At 33.3% G+C, this 18,546-nt stretch overlaps 1 protein-coding gene across 2 annotated transcripts in view; it reads right to left on the reverse strand.

Annotated features, from left to right (window-relative positions):
- LOC122533381 (tRNA dimethylallyltransferase-like) overlaps positions 1-18,546 on the reverse strand; it is a 109,933-nt gene that overhangs the window by 18,867 nt on the left and 72,520 nt on the right. Inside the window, exons 4-5 of one of the 2 annotated variants that reach the window (XM_043663024.1) lie at positions 6,515-6,650; positions 5,609-5,716 (exon numbers count right to left, since the gene is read on the reverse strand). In XM_043663024.1, the coding sequence (XP_043518959.1) occupies positions 5,648-5,716; positions 6,515-6,650 (205 nt within the window). In that variant the 3' untranslated portion in view covers positions 5,609-5,647. Of the gene's footprint in view, positions 1-5,608; positions 5,717-6,514; positions 6,651-18,546 lie in introns of those variants that run through there. The other variant, XM_043663023.1, reaches the window with a different exon arrangement.

Here is an 18,546-nt window from a genome sequence, read left to right on the forward strand (position 1 = left end):
TTCTTAAAATTTCAAAAAGTGATCGAATCTAAAGAAATTGAAGTAAGTAGCCATTTTTACACAAGCTATCCATCCTTTCCATTCAGATAATCTGACCCACTGAGAACCAAATAATTCACCACGATATTATATTATAACAAATACTTCGATTTCTTGAAATTTCAATAAATGATCGAATCCAAATTGAAGACAACTGGTCATTTTTACACAACCCTTCACTCAAGTAATTTGACCCACTGAAAATCAAATAATGATTCACCGCAATATTATAAACACTTCGATTTCTTGAAATCTCAAAAAAAGAGGAATTTAAAAAAACGTACTTTAGAATAAAGAAGAAAGTACTTGAATATTCTTCAAGTTTCCTCTCGTAGCCGCAAGCAGAATCGAACAATACAAATTGATTGGAAGTGAAATGTTGATCCTAAATAGGTCATCGAGCACGATTCCAAAACTCGTGCCAAATCTAACGCGATCGAAGATGAAAAAACGCGACATTTCGGGACGACAACGGTGTACGAGCGGACGAAGAGGAATCCTGTCGGATTCAACGACGAGGCCAATAACGGGAAAAGCAAATCGGTATCGCCTCTCACTCGGCCGATGAGTAAGGCGTGCGTGAATGGCGGACAGCTGATGGAAGGGAGGTCTTTCGATCCTGGACAGAAAAATCCGGCATTCCAGCGCGGCTGGCTCGCGAAACGCAGCCAGCGATCCGTAGACGAGCGGCGTTACTCGAGCGCCGTTACTTAACAACCGTGTCTCTTTCAGGGAAAGTTCGGCCGAACGTTTTGCTCGAGGACGAACGAGTACAGAACACTCTCGTGGAACGCTTCTCTTCTTCTGGATGAAGAAGCCGGCTACTCCATTACCTCTCCGAAGACGATGCGACTCGCTCAGCTCTCGAAACCTTACGAGTCCTTCTCGTCTCGATAGAAGCATTCCTATTCTGATTTCAAGCGAACAGCTGCTCGTGTGGAAAGATATCGGGAGGCTTTCGATTTCTTCTAATTTTTGTATTTCCATTTCTTTTTTTTTTTTTTTATTAATCTCTTGCACTGAAATGACGCGCCACGCAAAATTGCAATATTTCCTCAAGTATAACCGTTATTAATGTTTAATACTAAGGCAAAACAAATAATAAATTTATGACTTTCGCATATGGTTTGGTCACTCGTTATGGTCCGCAGTCAGTGGTTAAAGAAACGTTAGAAGGTAAAGTACTTGAAAATTTTATAAAATACGAAAAGTAAATTTAGAAAATGTGAAATGCGTAATACTAGAATCTAAAATAAAATATTAAGTGCAAAGTACTAAGTTTAGAGTACAAGGGAATTATTATATCTAATAATTTTATTCTTGAAATGGAAGTACATCGATTAAAATAACTTACATGTATTTTTACGGATACAGATATATTAGACTGGTTTTAGTTTGATTTTATTCCAAGTTTGATCTCATTTTTAAGCAATATATTGTTGATTTTGATGTCGAGTACTTTGTTTGAAACAGAACAGAAATTCATAGAAATCTGTCGTTTCATGCTAAAAGTTCAGTATTTAATATTTCACAAACTTCATTTCAATATTATCTTCCACGCAAATCTGTAAATAATAAATTGAGAATCGATTGCGAAACAAGCACAAAATCTGGAAGCACGTGGATACTTCATGAGACTTCGTAAACCATAAAATCTACGTAATTGAAAAATGCAAAAGGAACGAGGTGAAAGAAGAAAAAACAGAGCAACGTTGAACCAAAACCAAGGTCTCTCTCATATCGAAACAGTCAGAAATCATCACGGTTTGAATATATTCAACGCGTAGCAAATCTATGATAAAAATATGAAAATCTCATTATCGACTTTCATTAAAAATAATTCCTTTTTGCATCAAAATTTAATTATCACGAAATTAATGGTAACCTATTAACTTGCCAACTAAATAAATTCAATTCTTTTAATAATTTATAGATTTAAATATCAATATCTTAAATACATAATTTTGAAAGAACAAATTATATAATAATTATTAACTTATATTATATAATATAATAAAAATTTTAAAATTATATTCAATGTATATTGCATATTAAATTTTGATTTTAAATGAATTATTAATATTAATAACATAAATAAAATACAATTATGATTAAATTAAATTGACATTTCATATATAATTTATTTGTATTAAATATATATATAATAAAATTCTATATAATTTAATGAAAATTAAATAGGGGAATTAAAATTAACAATGATGAATTAAAATGCCAGCAGTAGCGAGATTTTATTACAATAAAAATAACTGTTCTTTCAAAATTATCCAAAATTGACAGGATGCTCGAAACTTTTGGACGATACTATAAATCTAGAGAAAGGTTCAAAAAGTTATTTTGATAAAGAAACAATTCCATCGGCACCATTCTACGGATTATCAAATTCTGAACAGACGCACGATAGTAGAAGTAAACCAGAGAGTAGTCGAGAAAGTGCGCTGAATTATGACGAAATTACTTCGATTAAATACAGTATGATGCACTCTGCAGAAACGACACGCTAAAGTCTAAGTTGGGAAAAGAAAAGAGAAAGAAGAAAACGACATTCCACGTGTACCTAACCTAATATTCGAGGCTGGCAACGATAGCGCGAGCGAAATAAGAGCGCAACGATTATTACTCAATTTTTCACCTATTCGCGCGCTCGTCGGTCTAGGTATATTACTCAACGACCTCCTTCAGGGAAAGTTCCGATTTGCTCCAGTCTCTCGTTCTCTCTCTCTCTCTCTCTCTCTCTCTCTCTCTCCCGCTCTCTTTTTCTCTGTCTCTCATTCCCCGGTCAAAAGAAATTGTTCAACCAAAGCCGCCGTATGCGTTACGATTGCAATACGCAAGGCCGAACGGATCGACTTCCGATTTCGAAATCACCACCGCTCTGGTATCTAGAATACGCCGGTTTCTAGCGTTCAGCTATTCGTGTCAATGAATTCTGCAAATTTTAACCCCGCGACAGTCGCCACCGTGAGCGCGATAGTTATGTAACCGCTGACAGTTTCCGTGTAACGTGGCTCGATCGAGACCTCGAAACTGTCCCTCGCTCCAATTTACATCGAGGAGCGAAACCGCTCGCGCAAAAATTTCTGATAACGACGAAATCGTTTGGAATGAAAATTCCGAATTCACCCAACTGGGGTAAATTTCAAAGTGATTGACAGTGTAAAAGAGAGAAACCGAAAACTGAAATATTGACGACGACTACGCGAGACACTTAAGGGGTTAGGACAGCGTGAAATTTTCAATAGATCGATTTCTTTTTTTTTTTTTTTTTTTCTTTTGTTTTAAATAGTAGTTTGAAGTCTTAGAAATAAGATACAAAAGGTCCTAGCCTTTAANATACAGAATAATTGAATTTGTATCACTGTTTACAACTTTAAGCAGTATTATAAAGTGTAAATCGTGTGATTCAAATGTTACTTTTGGCGAATCGAATATTAGGCGACTTGGATTCAATTTATTTGTCAATTGTAAGAACTGTAAGCTTCGATATATAAGTAAAAAAAGTAAGTAAAGGATACATATGAAAAATGACGTTCTGAAACTTTAAACGCGTTTTCTTCGAAACTAGATTTTTAGAAACGGTGTGCAAGATATCTCGGAATCTAATCAGCCGATTACTGTGAAACTTAGTGCGTATCTTTAGTGTGACATTTACTAAGGATTGACGATCGAACATTTTTTAATTTTTGACAATTTCGAAAAATACAAGCAAAAAACGTAGAAATTTTTGGCATAAATTCGATACATCGAAAGCAAATAGCTGCTATTTTCATAATTTTTACAATAATGAAAATGTTGGATCGTCAATCCCTAGAGAATATCGTTTACTTTTGAAATTTTTTTGCCTTTTTGTTGCAACCAATCCTATTTAGCTGGAATCATGCACACCGATAGGCAATGTAAAAAAAAAAGGTATGTAAAAGAATGCAGTTAAAAATTTAAATAAAAGCCCTCTTTTTTTCTCTTTTAATATTGCATTTTACAGTTCACAATGTGTTGAAATAAACCACAAAAGCTCATGTCAATCAAATATGTAGTTTGTTTTTTACCAACCCTCCAAAGTATACGTAATTTTTAGGCTCGTCACACTGTCCTGCCCCCTCAACACAGTTATTCTTTATTAATTAGTAAAGAAGTAAACCGGAAATCCATCCAGGATTTAAATGGGAAGATACGCCAAAGATAGTATTTTAAAAAATACTTTCGCCAGAGAATTCTAAATACAACAAAGAACAATTTTATAGAAGAGAATTTGTTCCCTCGGTGCTTCGTGATTTTTCGAAACAGAGTGTTACGTGCTCGAGACAATTTCCAGGCCGGAAAGACCATAATCGCGTAATACAACGATCGATTCTAGGAAAAATATTTGGTCATTTTTCTCCCAGGTGGATATTACAAACAGTTCCAAGGAAACGATGTAATAAACCCGACGCTGGAGATATCATTTTCTACACCCTGCTATTTTATCTTGAGAAAAAAAAAAAGGAAAAACCTTGATTGTGAACGATAGCTACGTTCGAAATCTTTAGAAATCAGTGAAGTTGTGACGAGGACACACGCGATTCGAAACGTCAGCGCACGCAATAAATCTATTCTGTTCATGGTCTTTTCCGTTATCTCTTCGAAAATACAGCCAAATGAAAAGACAGAGCAAGAGAAAAAAAAGATACTAACAATGACAGCCAAATAAAAATTGTTAAATGACGCTGCACGTTCTCTCAATGTATTGGAACGTCTATCCAATTTCAAATCCGCTGAGAGTTGCGCTTGATGTTAATGTTATTAATCTAGTGAGAACTACAGCTGAACTAATACGACTGAATTAAAAATAATGATAGCAGCACGTTCGTGTAACCTTGTTTATGTCCTCGATGTATTTCTTGATAAACGATCAACATTATCAATTCTTTCAGTGCGATATTAGTTAACAGTTTGGACACACCAAAGTAATCGGCTGCGTTATCATTTATAATTCATTCCGTTTGGAATACAAGTATCGTAATTGAAGAGCACTGAACCTGATGCAGTAATTGGGTCAGGTTCAAAAATTTGTCTCTCTGTCTGTTGTCAATGATAAGAATAATAACAATAATATTAATGTCGACGATAATAACGGGAAAGTGAAATATATAGTTTCTTCCTAACCATAAAATAATAATAATAATTAATGAAATTCAAATAAAATAAAATATACAGGTTTTTCCCTAATAATATAAAAGATACAACTAATTATTATACCATCTTCAAAATCCACACATTACCTAAATTATAAAAAATTATAATCTTATAATTTATATCTACTTTTATAAATTCAAATAAAATAAAATATACAGGTTTTCCCTTAATAATATAAAAGATACAACTAATTATTATACCATCTTCAAAATCCACTAAATTACCTAAATTATAAAAAATTACAATTTTATAATTTATAAATTATAAAAAATTATCTAAATATACTACTCAAAATATACGAATATTATTTTCTATAGTTCCACCGCTGTAATGATAAAAACGTAAGTGTACGTCATTTTTAAAAATTTTTGAATCATCCTCTATTTCTAAATAGGATTTATCTAATCAGTCATAAATATCAGCTTCTCTTTTTTCGTCTTTTTTTCGGCGTAAAATCCCACGACAGCCTAGACCACGTATCACTGTCCTGCGAGATAAAAATTTAGAAATTATCGAAGGGAAGAGAGAGCGATTAAACGCGTTGTAAACGTCACGAGGATTTAATCTCGTCATTGAACGAAAACTCAATGGAAGAATTATCTGCGGTTGGACCGCACATTAACAACTCGCCAGAGAACTTAATGGTCAACCGATGATAAGCTTTATCATTTATCATTTATCAAGTAACACTAGGTTACAAAACTTACAAAAGTTTCCTCTCTTTCTCTCGAAACTTGAAATCTCTCTCTTAAATGGGAATTTAACGATAAAACAAAAATGTGATTTCGGCAAACGTTGATTTCCGACGAGATTAGATTTAAATCGCCGAGAGTGTATTGATTTAACCTAATGGAAAACAAATAAACGGAATCAAACCTTGATGTAGATAATTACAAATTGACTCACACTGCGCCCCGTTTCTTTTCTTTAAAAAAAAAATTGTGAAATTACAGATATCTTTTGCAGAAACAGATTCGAAATGTTAATTACACGATTTTATTAAATAATACTAAAGTACGTATAAAGTAATAATACTAAATAATAAATAAATAAAAATTACCAGTTTATAAGTACGTAGAAAAATTAATTGTTCGTCTACTTTTCGATCATTCCACAGAAATTAAAAGATCTACCTCTTCGTTCAGAAAAGAAAGGCCATAAGACACACAAAACACACAACCGAATCAACTAATCGCAAAACTGTGTTTGAGATTTGAAAGAGTGTTGCTCCGAATAATAAAATTCTGAAACACTATATATTAAATAATAAAATCGATCAACTTACCATGTCACATCGAAGCCATAACAGAATGCAGTTCTGATATCTCAAAGGACCACCCAATCCGGAACCACCGGCTATTCTTTGAGCTTTCAACAGTTCCGAGTGTTTTATGCCGTATTGCTCGAACACTTCCAGGGATCTATAAAAAATATATAAAAAAAAAATAATAATAAACGTTACTTGGATCGACATCTCTCCTACTCTCCTTTTTTTTTTAATTCTCGACATTTGCTTCCATTACAGAACCATTGCCAAGAGTCTTCAAGAGTAAATTAGTTAAAATGGTTTGGACAAGAAAAGACATTGAATATCATCATTGAACTTTTGGTTCAGAATTCCAAGATTCTATGGAATAATTTCCGCGAGTAAATCGCTGTAAAAACAGATTGTGTGAATTCATATTTTTTTGCGAAAATAATTTAAAAGGTAGAATTCACCTGTTAAATATTATAACAAGCAGTGTACTCTGGATTTTTATACTGCGCGCATTTTATGCATTTTTACATTTTTAACATTAGAACATGAAGAGCAGTTCTAGAAATTTGAATGATTCTCAATCGTAAATTTTCCATAAACGGGTAAAAATCCATAGTTTGACTGTTCGATCTTCAAATCCAATCGAACACACGTGCAACAAACAAAAGTTTCCACGATTGTAAAAAAAAAGTGCTCGTAAGATCATAATTTAAAATATATGTATATATTTTAAAAATATATTATATATATAATAATAAATAATAATAATATAATTAAAATAAAATAATAAATAAAATAAATTATATAAATTAAATAATATAATAATAAATATATATATATTATATATTAAATTATATAAATTAAATAATAATATAATAATAAATATATATATATTACATATTAAATTATATAAATTAAATAAGAATATAATAATAAATATATATATTATATATTAAATTATATAAATATTATTATTAAATAAATAATAATATATTGTATTAAATTAATTAAATATATATATTTAATATATATTATATATTAAATTATAATAATGTATATTTAAAATATATAATAATAATATATATATGTATACGCTCCTGATATCTTTGGATCTTTAAATTAAGATTATAACCTACAAAAATCGGTTTAATTCTCACAATTAAGTTCCAGTTGCTAAAACTAGCGCAATATGGATTTATAAATATATAAATTTCGTCTACCTTAGATGAAATACCGGCAGACTATCCACAACGATAAAAAAAAAACAACCTATTTGAAAGGAAACGGCTCTGCTAGCTACGAACACCCTTGCATCCTGTAATTATTTATTTATTTACGTTAGTGATACAAGCGAAACGTATCGCAGTATAGTTACAACAAGTCGCACTTAGACTGGTCGCATATCTATCGCAGCGTAACGCGAAATAGTGAGTCTAATACGCACCCACCATTGTGGAACAACGCTGTAGAGATAATAATGGAAGAATCCGAAGGACATTAGCCCCCGTAGTTCCGCAAATCAATTCACTTTTTTCGCTAGACTCGAATTTGTAAAATTACACTTCAAGTTCGTTGCTCGAAGAGTTCTTTGACTCCGAAAAATTCTTTCCTGTATTTCGAAAATGTCTCGTGACACATTATACCACTACCTCGAGACTGACACGATGTTTCATAGTGTTTATTTTTATTTTAAGCTAGGCAACACTCGTAAAGCTTCGATTATGTTTCCAACACACGTGTACATCATTGGTGATTTGTTACAACGTTACAAAATATACATACGCACGTATATATACGACCTACATGATTCATACGTGCATACATTTTAACGCTACAACGCCAGACTTTCTTATAAATAACATATTTTATTTAAAGGAACAGAAAAAGAAGAAGAAGAAGAAGAAGAAAAACGAAGTAACAAAAAAGTAAGATACTGTCGTAGAAAATCAACTAACTAATTAGTTAACGATAAAGAAATAAATTGTATCAGAAAGAGAAACTAGATCTACCAATTAAAATTATTAAATTATTAAATCACGAAATAAATTGTATCTAATTTGTATTTAATTAAAATTATTAAATCACGAAATAAATTGTATCTAAATCTCTACTAAACAATTGGGGAATCACTAATTTTCTGCATCAAATAAATTTTTTGGTAAACTCGTTTTTCTTAGTACGTGTATCACTCTCTTCGGCAAGCGAACGATCGTGGTTCAATTATGCGCACATTTATTATACAACGAACCGAATGCTCGACGAAATCCGATCGGTTGCAGGAATCCGCCTTCGACGGAGAAACGAACACGTCGCTCGGAATTTTTCGAAAGTGTTCTCCCCATGATTTTTGCTGTCCGCGATTATCCCTATCGAAACATACTGATCGCGAGACGCATGCAAATATCTGCGTCACACTTCGAAATATCTGTATTTCGCGACTGAAAAACAATAAACATACGTATATATGAGTACCCAGACAGTGGAGAGCCAATAACGATCGAAAATATCACTCGAACAGTTTATTTAAAATTTTATTCAAACACGTTGAATTTTATTCGAAACCATTGAATCGATTTATAACAATCTACGTATGTGTGCAAACATTTAACCATAATACAATAATGGAAACATGAAATCAAAGATAAAAGATTCAGTTTTTTATTTATCTTGTAAAATATCACTTTATATCGCACTATAATATCAAATATCGTTATTATGATACATGCATATATTCTCGCAGAGAAATTTGGAGCACCATATTTATTTGAGATGAAATCAATTTTATAAAGGATACCAATATCGTGAATATAGGCCTCGTTTCTGAATATAACAATTATATACTTAGTCTCAACACCTCAGAATATTAATATCGCCAATAAAATGTTAAATTAACGTTGCAATAAAATATTAACAAATGAAATATTTTCCTAAGAAAGTCATTATTTCTATTCGTATAAAATGAAAATTTTACTTTGTCCACTTGTGTTATGTTAACAAATATTTTCGTTATATTTCAAGCAGAAAGTAAAACTATTGCTGTTATTGGGAATTTTATAAGATACTAATGTCACAAAATTTAAAAACTCTATTAGAAAAGTCTCCTCAATGATCAAAGAACGTAAAGTTCTTTTGTTACGTGGCATTACATTATAATTAAAAAATTCTTGACACCTAAGCAATCTAACTAACTTGGAATTAAAAATATTGATTCACTTGAGCCGAGTTCGTGCCAATATGTAAACTAATTACACACGAGACATTCGTTCATTTTACCAACATTGATATCCTGCTGAATATTGATTCGAAGTTGCACAACAACACTTCGAAAGTAAAAAAATTGCTAAACGAACAAAGCTTTCTGCATAAATATATTATACATTCAAGCACTTTCATATACGTATTTTGTAGCAAAAATGAATCTTGTCAATGCTTGTTTTTTTTTAAAGCATTACATATCCTTGCTTGCATCTTCAACTGGCGTTTTTCTTTTAGCATCTGACAATTCCGTTAAAAGATATTCCGTTTGTGATCGAAGTGCATCGATTTGCTTTTCAAATGAAAAATCATTGCTCAACTCTTCCCAACAGATTACCTTATCGCATAAATACACGCGATTAGAATTTTAATCGTTTGACAATTACACATGTCCACTATATTTATAGCAGTCAATCAAAGATTATTTCCATCTTTTTCACAGTCCAAACTTCAATTTCCAAAACGTCGGATTCACAATGAGATATCTGAGGACACCACAATCACACTATTTTGTTTCAAACTTTTCATTATCTACTTCGTAGTAAAATATTCTCAACGTCGCTTCGAGAAACATCTAAGAAACTCACTTGCTTTTCAAAGCTATTCTGCATGTCTCAACGTATAAACAATACGATAATTAATTCAATGCAAACTACGAGACGATCAGTGGGTCAAAGCCAAGTCGCACTCAAGATCGGCACGATATCACGTGGATAGTCAGAAATTTGTGAAACAAATCTCGCGTGATTCGTGATCGACGAATTACGCACACGACCGAGATGTAAAAATCTGATGGAGGAAAAGTAATAATAGCTAAAGATAAATATTTCTTAATTTAATTAAGAATTTTGACACGAAGAAGAAAAGGGAAAATTTTGTATTGAAGTATTCTAAAATTTCTCTTCTTTCTATTCTCTATAATACGCACAAATGTGTGATACTAGTTTTCTAATAATAAGTTATCGATCATTTATCGAGGCAATTGAAATTACCTTGAACACGCTAGTTTATGATCTATGGCTCATAAAAGATATTTATTTCTATCATTTACGCATTACTTTTCAATGAAACGTTCCTTCGTTTATTTCATCTTCACGGTATTAAGCTATTTCACGAAACTAGCAAGCAATTACGCGAAATTTAATACACCTGGACCTAGTTAAATAGTCCGGTGATTAATTAGAAAATTAAAGATGCAAAAATACAAGTAGAAGGAAATAGGAATAAGTGGAGGAAAGAATATTTTTATTTACTAACTCTCTGCAGTAGAGTGCAATCTCTATTGGAAGATTAATTAATATTTAATAATGTCTTTCAAATGTCCAAAAAAAAAAAAAAAGAGATGCACGTTTCAATCTTAAAATCATTGACTCTGACCGAATTTGGCTGACAGCAATACTGAACTGAATGATTATTTTGAAACGCTTGAAACTCGTAGTCTTGTCTTTCATCTGTATTCCGCAGTATCAATGACACAGCGCAGTAATCCATTTTCCCTTTTTCTTTCGTTAGGTTTTGCTCGAAACGCGAGTTCCCTGCGCAACGAATTATTGCACAATCCCGCGAGAGACAGTGCAATCGAGAAGAATTAGAAAAAAAAGGCGAGTGCCAGGGAGAGAAGAGAACGGAAAAGCGCGCTTTCTCCTCGCGCAGAGACAAGTTAATCCAACAGCACCCCGAGCATTATGTCACTCCCACGACTGGCGGATTTGCTGGCGGACAAATGGATCGAACTGGCCGGATTGGTCGTCGTTTCTTGCCGATCGCGCCGGTTTCGTGCGAACGAAAGCAACTGGGAAACTGGCTCGATAGACGATAACCTTCGATTAGTCGAAGATCGTTCGTTATGAACGAAAATAAAATGACGGTGCCGGGCAGTGTTTTGCGGATCTGTTGAGATCGAATCGATTGTCAGTTTAGTTATGGGCTTGGGACACAGTAGACGTTGCTCTGAGAAACGCGAAATATCGATTTCACTAGCGATATTTGTGCAAATTTATACTTTTAAAAGAATGCAATCTATCGTTCGATACGTTACAAGATTTTATATATTTTTATATTTATATTATATTTATATTTATATTATATTATATTTATATTATATTTATATTATATTTATATTATATTTATATTATATTATATTATATTTATATTTATATTTATATTTATATTTATATTATATTATATATTATATTATATATTTATATTATACGTTACAAGATTTTATACATTTTTATATTTATGTTATATTTATTCCGTTTACCAAATGTTGAAGATTTTATATTTTATTTTTGCATATCAATTTTAATTTTTTTGTAATCAGAGTGATTAATGATAATCGGTAATGGAGTTCTACCTGTTATTTTATTTTACTGGTATGTATTTTTCTCATCAATCAATATATCAGAATCTCAGAAGCCTAAATGATCAACTCCAGTTTGTCTAAGTTGCATGATTTCAACGAGTAATTAACGTTCAGTTAACTAGAAATTTGTAAATCATCTGGATCGCAGATTTTTATGCATTTATGAGAAATTTGAAGCCGCAGAGATCCACTGAATGCACGTAACGTGTAAAAATATATAAAATAGACCCAAAGTGCAATGTTATTTTATAGAAGTATGAATTTGTGTAAAAATCCGCAGTCTTGTTATCCATTTCATTACGATAAACAAAATTTCTACCTAACGTTTCTTTCCACAAAGAACTTCTTACGACATATGTCCTTATAGAATCTAATGATACAAAAAACTCGAGGATCGAGTTTATAGTCTTCTCTCTGACGCAAACACTCACGCGACAAATAAACGACAAAAAATCTCGTTAAAAGAAATTTTATGATTTTTTTTTAAATTGCTTTAACTATGTATTACGAGCAAGAATAATTTTCAACTATATGGATATAATTTTATTATGAATGATTCTAAAGTTCTAATTTTAAAAAAATATCTATGAAATTGTGATACAAATAATTAAAAAAAAAAAAAAAATAAGAATAGCTTCAACATGTATTGTACAAAAAAAGCATAGAGAAACAAATGTGTACGTTAGAATTACAAATAGATGAATTAGTGGACAAATCAAATAGTTCATTCACTAACAGGTGGTATGTTCTTTGAAATATGTGCAACGAAAACTCGTATGCAAATACAAACAGACATAAATCTAAATGCCGCATTTTCTTTTTCTTTTCTTTTTTTTTTTTAAGTTTATCTAATTTCACGTTACAATTGCACGTAGATAAGAGGCAAAATTGGCTAAGCAAGTAGTTTTTTTCGTCCCTTTTCAAACGATAACGTTAGATAAGTGAACGAAACGAAGCACTGACATATTCCAATAATTAATGCCTACTAACGATCACCGCTAATAACTAATAATGTCTAACAATTAATGAAACTAGACGAATAGCACGATACGTAATTACGCGATAATTAAACAACACTCGGCTATTAATTTATTTTCTCTCATATATATATCTGCAAGTAACTACGATAAAGTTGCATATCACCTGCACTCGATACTTTGGCCATTCACTAATTAACTAATTACACACAAACTACATTTATTGTAATATTCACCAACTCTTCAGTACAATAGCAATTAGTAGCGTGCCGATTGATATTCAGTTCGATTGTTTTTACGTGCACAAAAATTTCGCGCTGTTGGAACGCTTTCGCCAGGCAGGTGTCGTGCAATTTCGCTAACCTTTCGAGAGACCACCCCCAGAGCTCGGCCACGGAAACGAAACACGGCTGGCAACATATCGTTCAACGTTGTAAACTCACCGTGTTCTATCTCCATTTATCCAAATGTTCGAATCGTGTATCGCGGAGCGAAGCTTTTACTACCTCGATGCAAACAACAAACGTAGAAAGAGAGAGAGAGAGAGAGAAAAAGAAAAAGAACGAAACGAACGAGAACGAGACGATGAGTGGGAGAGAGAAAGAGAAGGAAGGGACAGGCATGGTGTAAAGATAACGTCGGAGTAAATTCATCGACAGACAGGAGCGCGGGCACACGTTGAACTCGCTCGTGGCGAGCGATTCGTTACGTCGGACTTTCCCTAACGTTCGTTCGCGGGGCCGCAAGGCGAAATATGCAAGGCGAACGTGTGCAATAGATAATGCGAGATTAGAATTTTACGAGCGGCCAAACGGCCGCTTTCCACTCGCGCGTTTTCGTCCTGCCCCGCAGTAAATCCTCGAGCGGCGACGCGCGACTCTCTCGAAACGTCGCGCGCGTCGCGGCGACAGTGCACGATAGGCGATTAATAATATCGCGGGAATAAGACGTATATAAATTATCGTCGGCAATTAGCGATCGAATCTGGTTACACCGTGCAACTGGAACGAATCGTTGTTGTTCGTGCGCCACGGTTTCTTACGGATATTTATCGCTCGCCCATCGAGTGAAATTCTCTCGAGAGATCCGAAAACGTGAAAATGGTACTGTTTAGAGGCATATGAAGAGTCTGAGTAGTATCGTCTCAGATCGGTAGAAATCGAACATATGTGGATCTCGAGTCCTCACGACATTCAATATCGAGTTTAGCGTAAAATGTTTAAGTTTATATAAAACTATAAAACATTAATAACGTTTTTTAAATTGATTAAATTAGTTAAACCGTGAAACTTAAAATTAAAATTGAAATTATCTTGAAACTCTCAGGAATTATCAGGAGACTCTCAGCAAGGGAGTTAATATTTTAACATAAAAACATTTAAAATTTTGCATTCTTCCGTTTATATAGCTTTTGAAAAAATCTGACTTTATGTTCTTATTTTGTGCATCATTTTCTGTGTTAAATTGACAATTACCTGTATTGTATAAAAGACCTGATCGATTACAATAGAAATACGTAGATATAAAGTGCAATTTAGTGTTAAACACTTGCGCTGGCAACTGATTGCGGACCATAACGAGTGACTGATACAGAATATACAATATACAATAATTTGTCGCTTTTCTTTTGAACTCGTCGGTACGATATCACTCGATAGAAATTATTGAGAAGTACTAAACTTATCATTTATTTGCCTGGATTTAAATATATTTATTATAATATACTTAATAAATAGTAAATATATTATTTAAGTATATAATTAATAAATATATTTAAATATATTTATTAATTATAATACTATTATTAATAATATTATAAATAATATTATTTAAGTATATAATTAATAAATATATTTAAATATTAAATAATATTAAATATTAAATAATATTAAATATATTTATTAATTATAAACAAATATATTCAAAGATATTTATTAATCATAAACAAATATATTTAAAGATATTTATTAATTATAATACTATTATTAATAATATTATAATAATATTTATATTATAAATAATATTACTTAAGTATATAATTAATAAATATATTTAAATGTTAAATAATATTAAATATACTTATTAATTATAAACACATATATTTAAATATATTTATGTATATTAATTATGTACTTAAATAATAAATATATTATTTAAGTATATTTAAATATACTTAAATACTGGGAAAATGTTGCAATTTTGCGACAAAAAATTCTCGACGTGCTTGGCACCTCATTCCAGCGCAAGAAGTTAATTATTCTCAAATCAAATTAACTGAAAAAAAAAACCATAAAAAACTAAAATCTCAAGTAAACGTTCACATGAAATGATTATCCATCCGCCCATACTACGCACCCTATACTACGATAATTCCAATTATTCGTTTAATTCGCCACTACACACACACGCGCATGCACGCGCCCGAGATCTCCACAGAACGAGAATCCATTTCTTGGTTCCGTCTAGCGTGCCTCTTATCAGAGCTAGCGGGACGAAAAAAAAAAAAAAGAGCATGGAAGGAGGCAACGTCCTCGGGTAGAGAGAAGTTGTCTCTCCACGTGGCAATGACAGGGGAGAGTACCTGGCTTGGCCAAGGTTGTGCCAAGACAGAAGAAGAGGGCGAGGAGCCACCGAGTAAAATCTATCTGTTCCGCGGGGGAAACAGTCTGGCTTCGTGCCAGGGTAACGGGCACATAGACGTTAGTCATCCCGCGGGAGGCTCGAGTAGGAAGAAAGGGAACCGCAGCCGGCTAATAAAAGACAAGGGTAACGTAATTCCACCCGCGCGCCAATAATAGCCGCGACGTTTAACCGCGCTTCCGCCGTTGGCGCTCTTGTCTTTCACCCTAAGTATTTTCAACGGCGGATGATTTACGAGGACAGGTCGAAAAAGAAATAGAAAAAGGAAGAAAGAAGAAAAGAGAAAAAAAAAAGAGACAGAGAAATTTGTTAATTGCGGCAGTTGGTTCGAGACACGCGTGTAACGAGCGTGTGAAAGACGCGCGAGCGTCTAGAACCGCGATACCGATAGGAAGTGTTACACTTCTGCCCGGCGAGCTATTTATGGGCCGGTGAACCGACACCGAAGAGAATGTCCTTTCTCCCCCCCCCCCCCCCGAATAAAACGAACCGCGAAAGCGGGAGGACGTTGCTACCCGGTGTTCGATCGCGGAGTGAGAGCTACCTCGAATTCTAGATTTTCGTTTTTCGGGCTTCCGCCTTCCAATTTCGAGAGATTAATCGTACGTCTTCAGAGTTGCCCTCAGAGAATAGGAAAATTATTGGGACGTCGCTTCGAAAGCCTCTTCGTCTCGATGCAAGAATGTTCATTTCAACGCAGTTAGCCACCGATTCGTGAAATTATATAGTTACATACAATCTCAAGTCGTGTGCTTGTATGTATTTTCCAATATCGACGAAAATCATTGTACCGTGCATTGATTTTATCAAATGAGAAATGAAAATTTTTCTTGCTGAAATTGCCATTCTCTTCGTAGAATCTTACTCTGTTAAAAGGAACTTGATTATAGTATAGCACTATCCTTACTATAATTAATTTTTAATTATTATTATTATTATTAATTTTGTATAAATTAAATATATGACAATGTGAAATACACGAGCACGAAACAAGTAATTTTATGATACCGTACACACATCGTTGTGCTGCAATAATTCTTGCTCGCAAGTACGAAACTTTACCTCGTGCCACATAATTCAACCATTTAAATATCCTCAGAATGATCTCATACTTAATTATCGAACGGAGCCCAGCAATCGCAATGGACAATAACGTCTAGACGTACAATTAATAAACACTGCCTTTTAATCTAGCAACAGTGTGTCTCGTAACCATGGTTTCACATGGTCCGGACACCGGAAGGAATCCACATAAATTCAGATCAAAGGTACAGATAGAAATCTACGTCGCATCGGGATACAGAAGAAAATCAAACACTGTAAAAATTTCATCCAGTTTGCATTATCGTGTACACGGTACACGGCACTCGTAAAAATCCGTGTTTTATGGATTGCGCTGTACCTTGTGTTTGAAGTTAACTGCTCCCCGCGTCTGTTTCTTATTGGCGGCGTCTAGAAAATCGTCGACTCTCTTTTTACAACTTCGCGTCTATGATCCAGCCAGTCGACTACATTTCAATTCTCATTCTCGGTTTCTGTTATCCGAGATGTACTATTCCGGTCAATATTATTCCGATTGTCTAAACGAATATTAAGGTTTATAATTAGACTGCAAATTTCTACACAAAAATCCGTATTTTGTACGTTTGAAAGTACTAAACTTTGAAAATATATATATATGTATATTACGTACATACCGAATAATTTTACATTTTAAAAGTAAAGATGCACAGTTTATGATATCAAATTAAGAGATTATAGTATAAAAATTATATACGATAGTAAAACGTGTTTAAATTTTTTCTATCTTTCTATTAAAATATCCAAAAAATATAAAGATACAACTCGTACGTAATTGAGGAAATGCACAACTAGTTAACACTTGAATGGCGCTAGTGTCGACTATGTGGTCATCGAGAGTGTTCGGAAGAAACTGGCAAAATTAATGAACGAAGTTATTAAGTTATTAGATAATTTCCTAAATTTCGTTGTGAATGAAGAAATAACTAAAGAAAGAAAAGCAGAAGATCTACGCAAGCGACTTCGACGTTTCGGTAAGCAGAAGTAACGTACAATCTTTCCAAGCGAAACCTTGACAATACCACGTTACAATGTTAACACGTTCCGCGTCTCAGATCGTTGTGAAATATTCTCGTGTCTCTTACACAGACCGTCTAAGTACTTACATCCATCCAACCATTCCATACAGTATACAACAACGCAAAGAACAAATGTGAACACACGGAACAACACCTGTTCATATTTAGTCTTCGTCTCTAATAAATACCCCGTTTAGTGTTTCACCTGGCGCACTATCTCCTCGTTTCTCTATCGGTCGATACAGCTAGTTAGAACAGACATCGTGTAACTGACGTTGTGGGCATAAATGTTTAGCATACGGCCGAGCAAGCTGGCTTCGGAAGTACGAGACGAGAGGGGAAAAAGAAACAAGAGAAAAAAAAGCAAGGAGAAACGAGTTTTAGAAAACAAGACGATTTATCGATAGGGGAGCAGTAAAAAAAAAAAAAAAAAAAAAAGACATCATCGCTCAAGGTAATAAAAAAAAAAAGCATCGGTACTGAATTTTACGATCGAAATTAACATCGCGGTAGTTACTCTAATTCAGCGTTCGAATCGTATTAACAAAGAAACTCGCACGTGATTTCTGCGTGTGTGTGAATCACGTATTCGATGTTGGAATTATCGAAGTGATCAAATCAATTCTGAATTTTAAACAGATTACCAGTGATTCTTGATACCTTTCATTTCCATTTCTCTGGTACCAGGTTTTATATTTCAATCGCTATCACATCGCTGTTGTG

The sequence above is a fragment of the Frieseomelitta varia genome, unplaced genomic scaffold (genome assembly GCF_011392965.1).
Source record: "Frieseomelitta varia isolate USP_RPSP 00005682 unplaced genomic scaffold, Fvar_1.2 scaffold_523, whole genome shotgun sequence".
Lineage (NCBI taxonomy): Eukaryota > Metazoa > Arthropoda > Insecta > Hymenoptera > Apidae > Frieseomelitta > Frieseomelitta varia.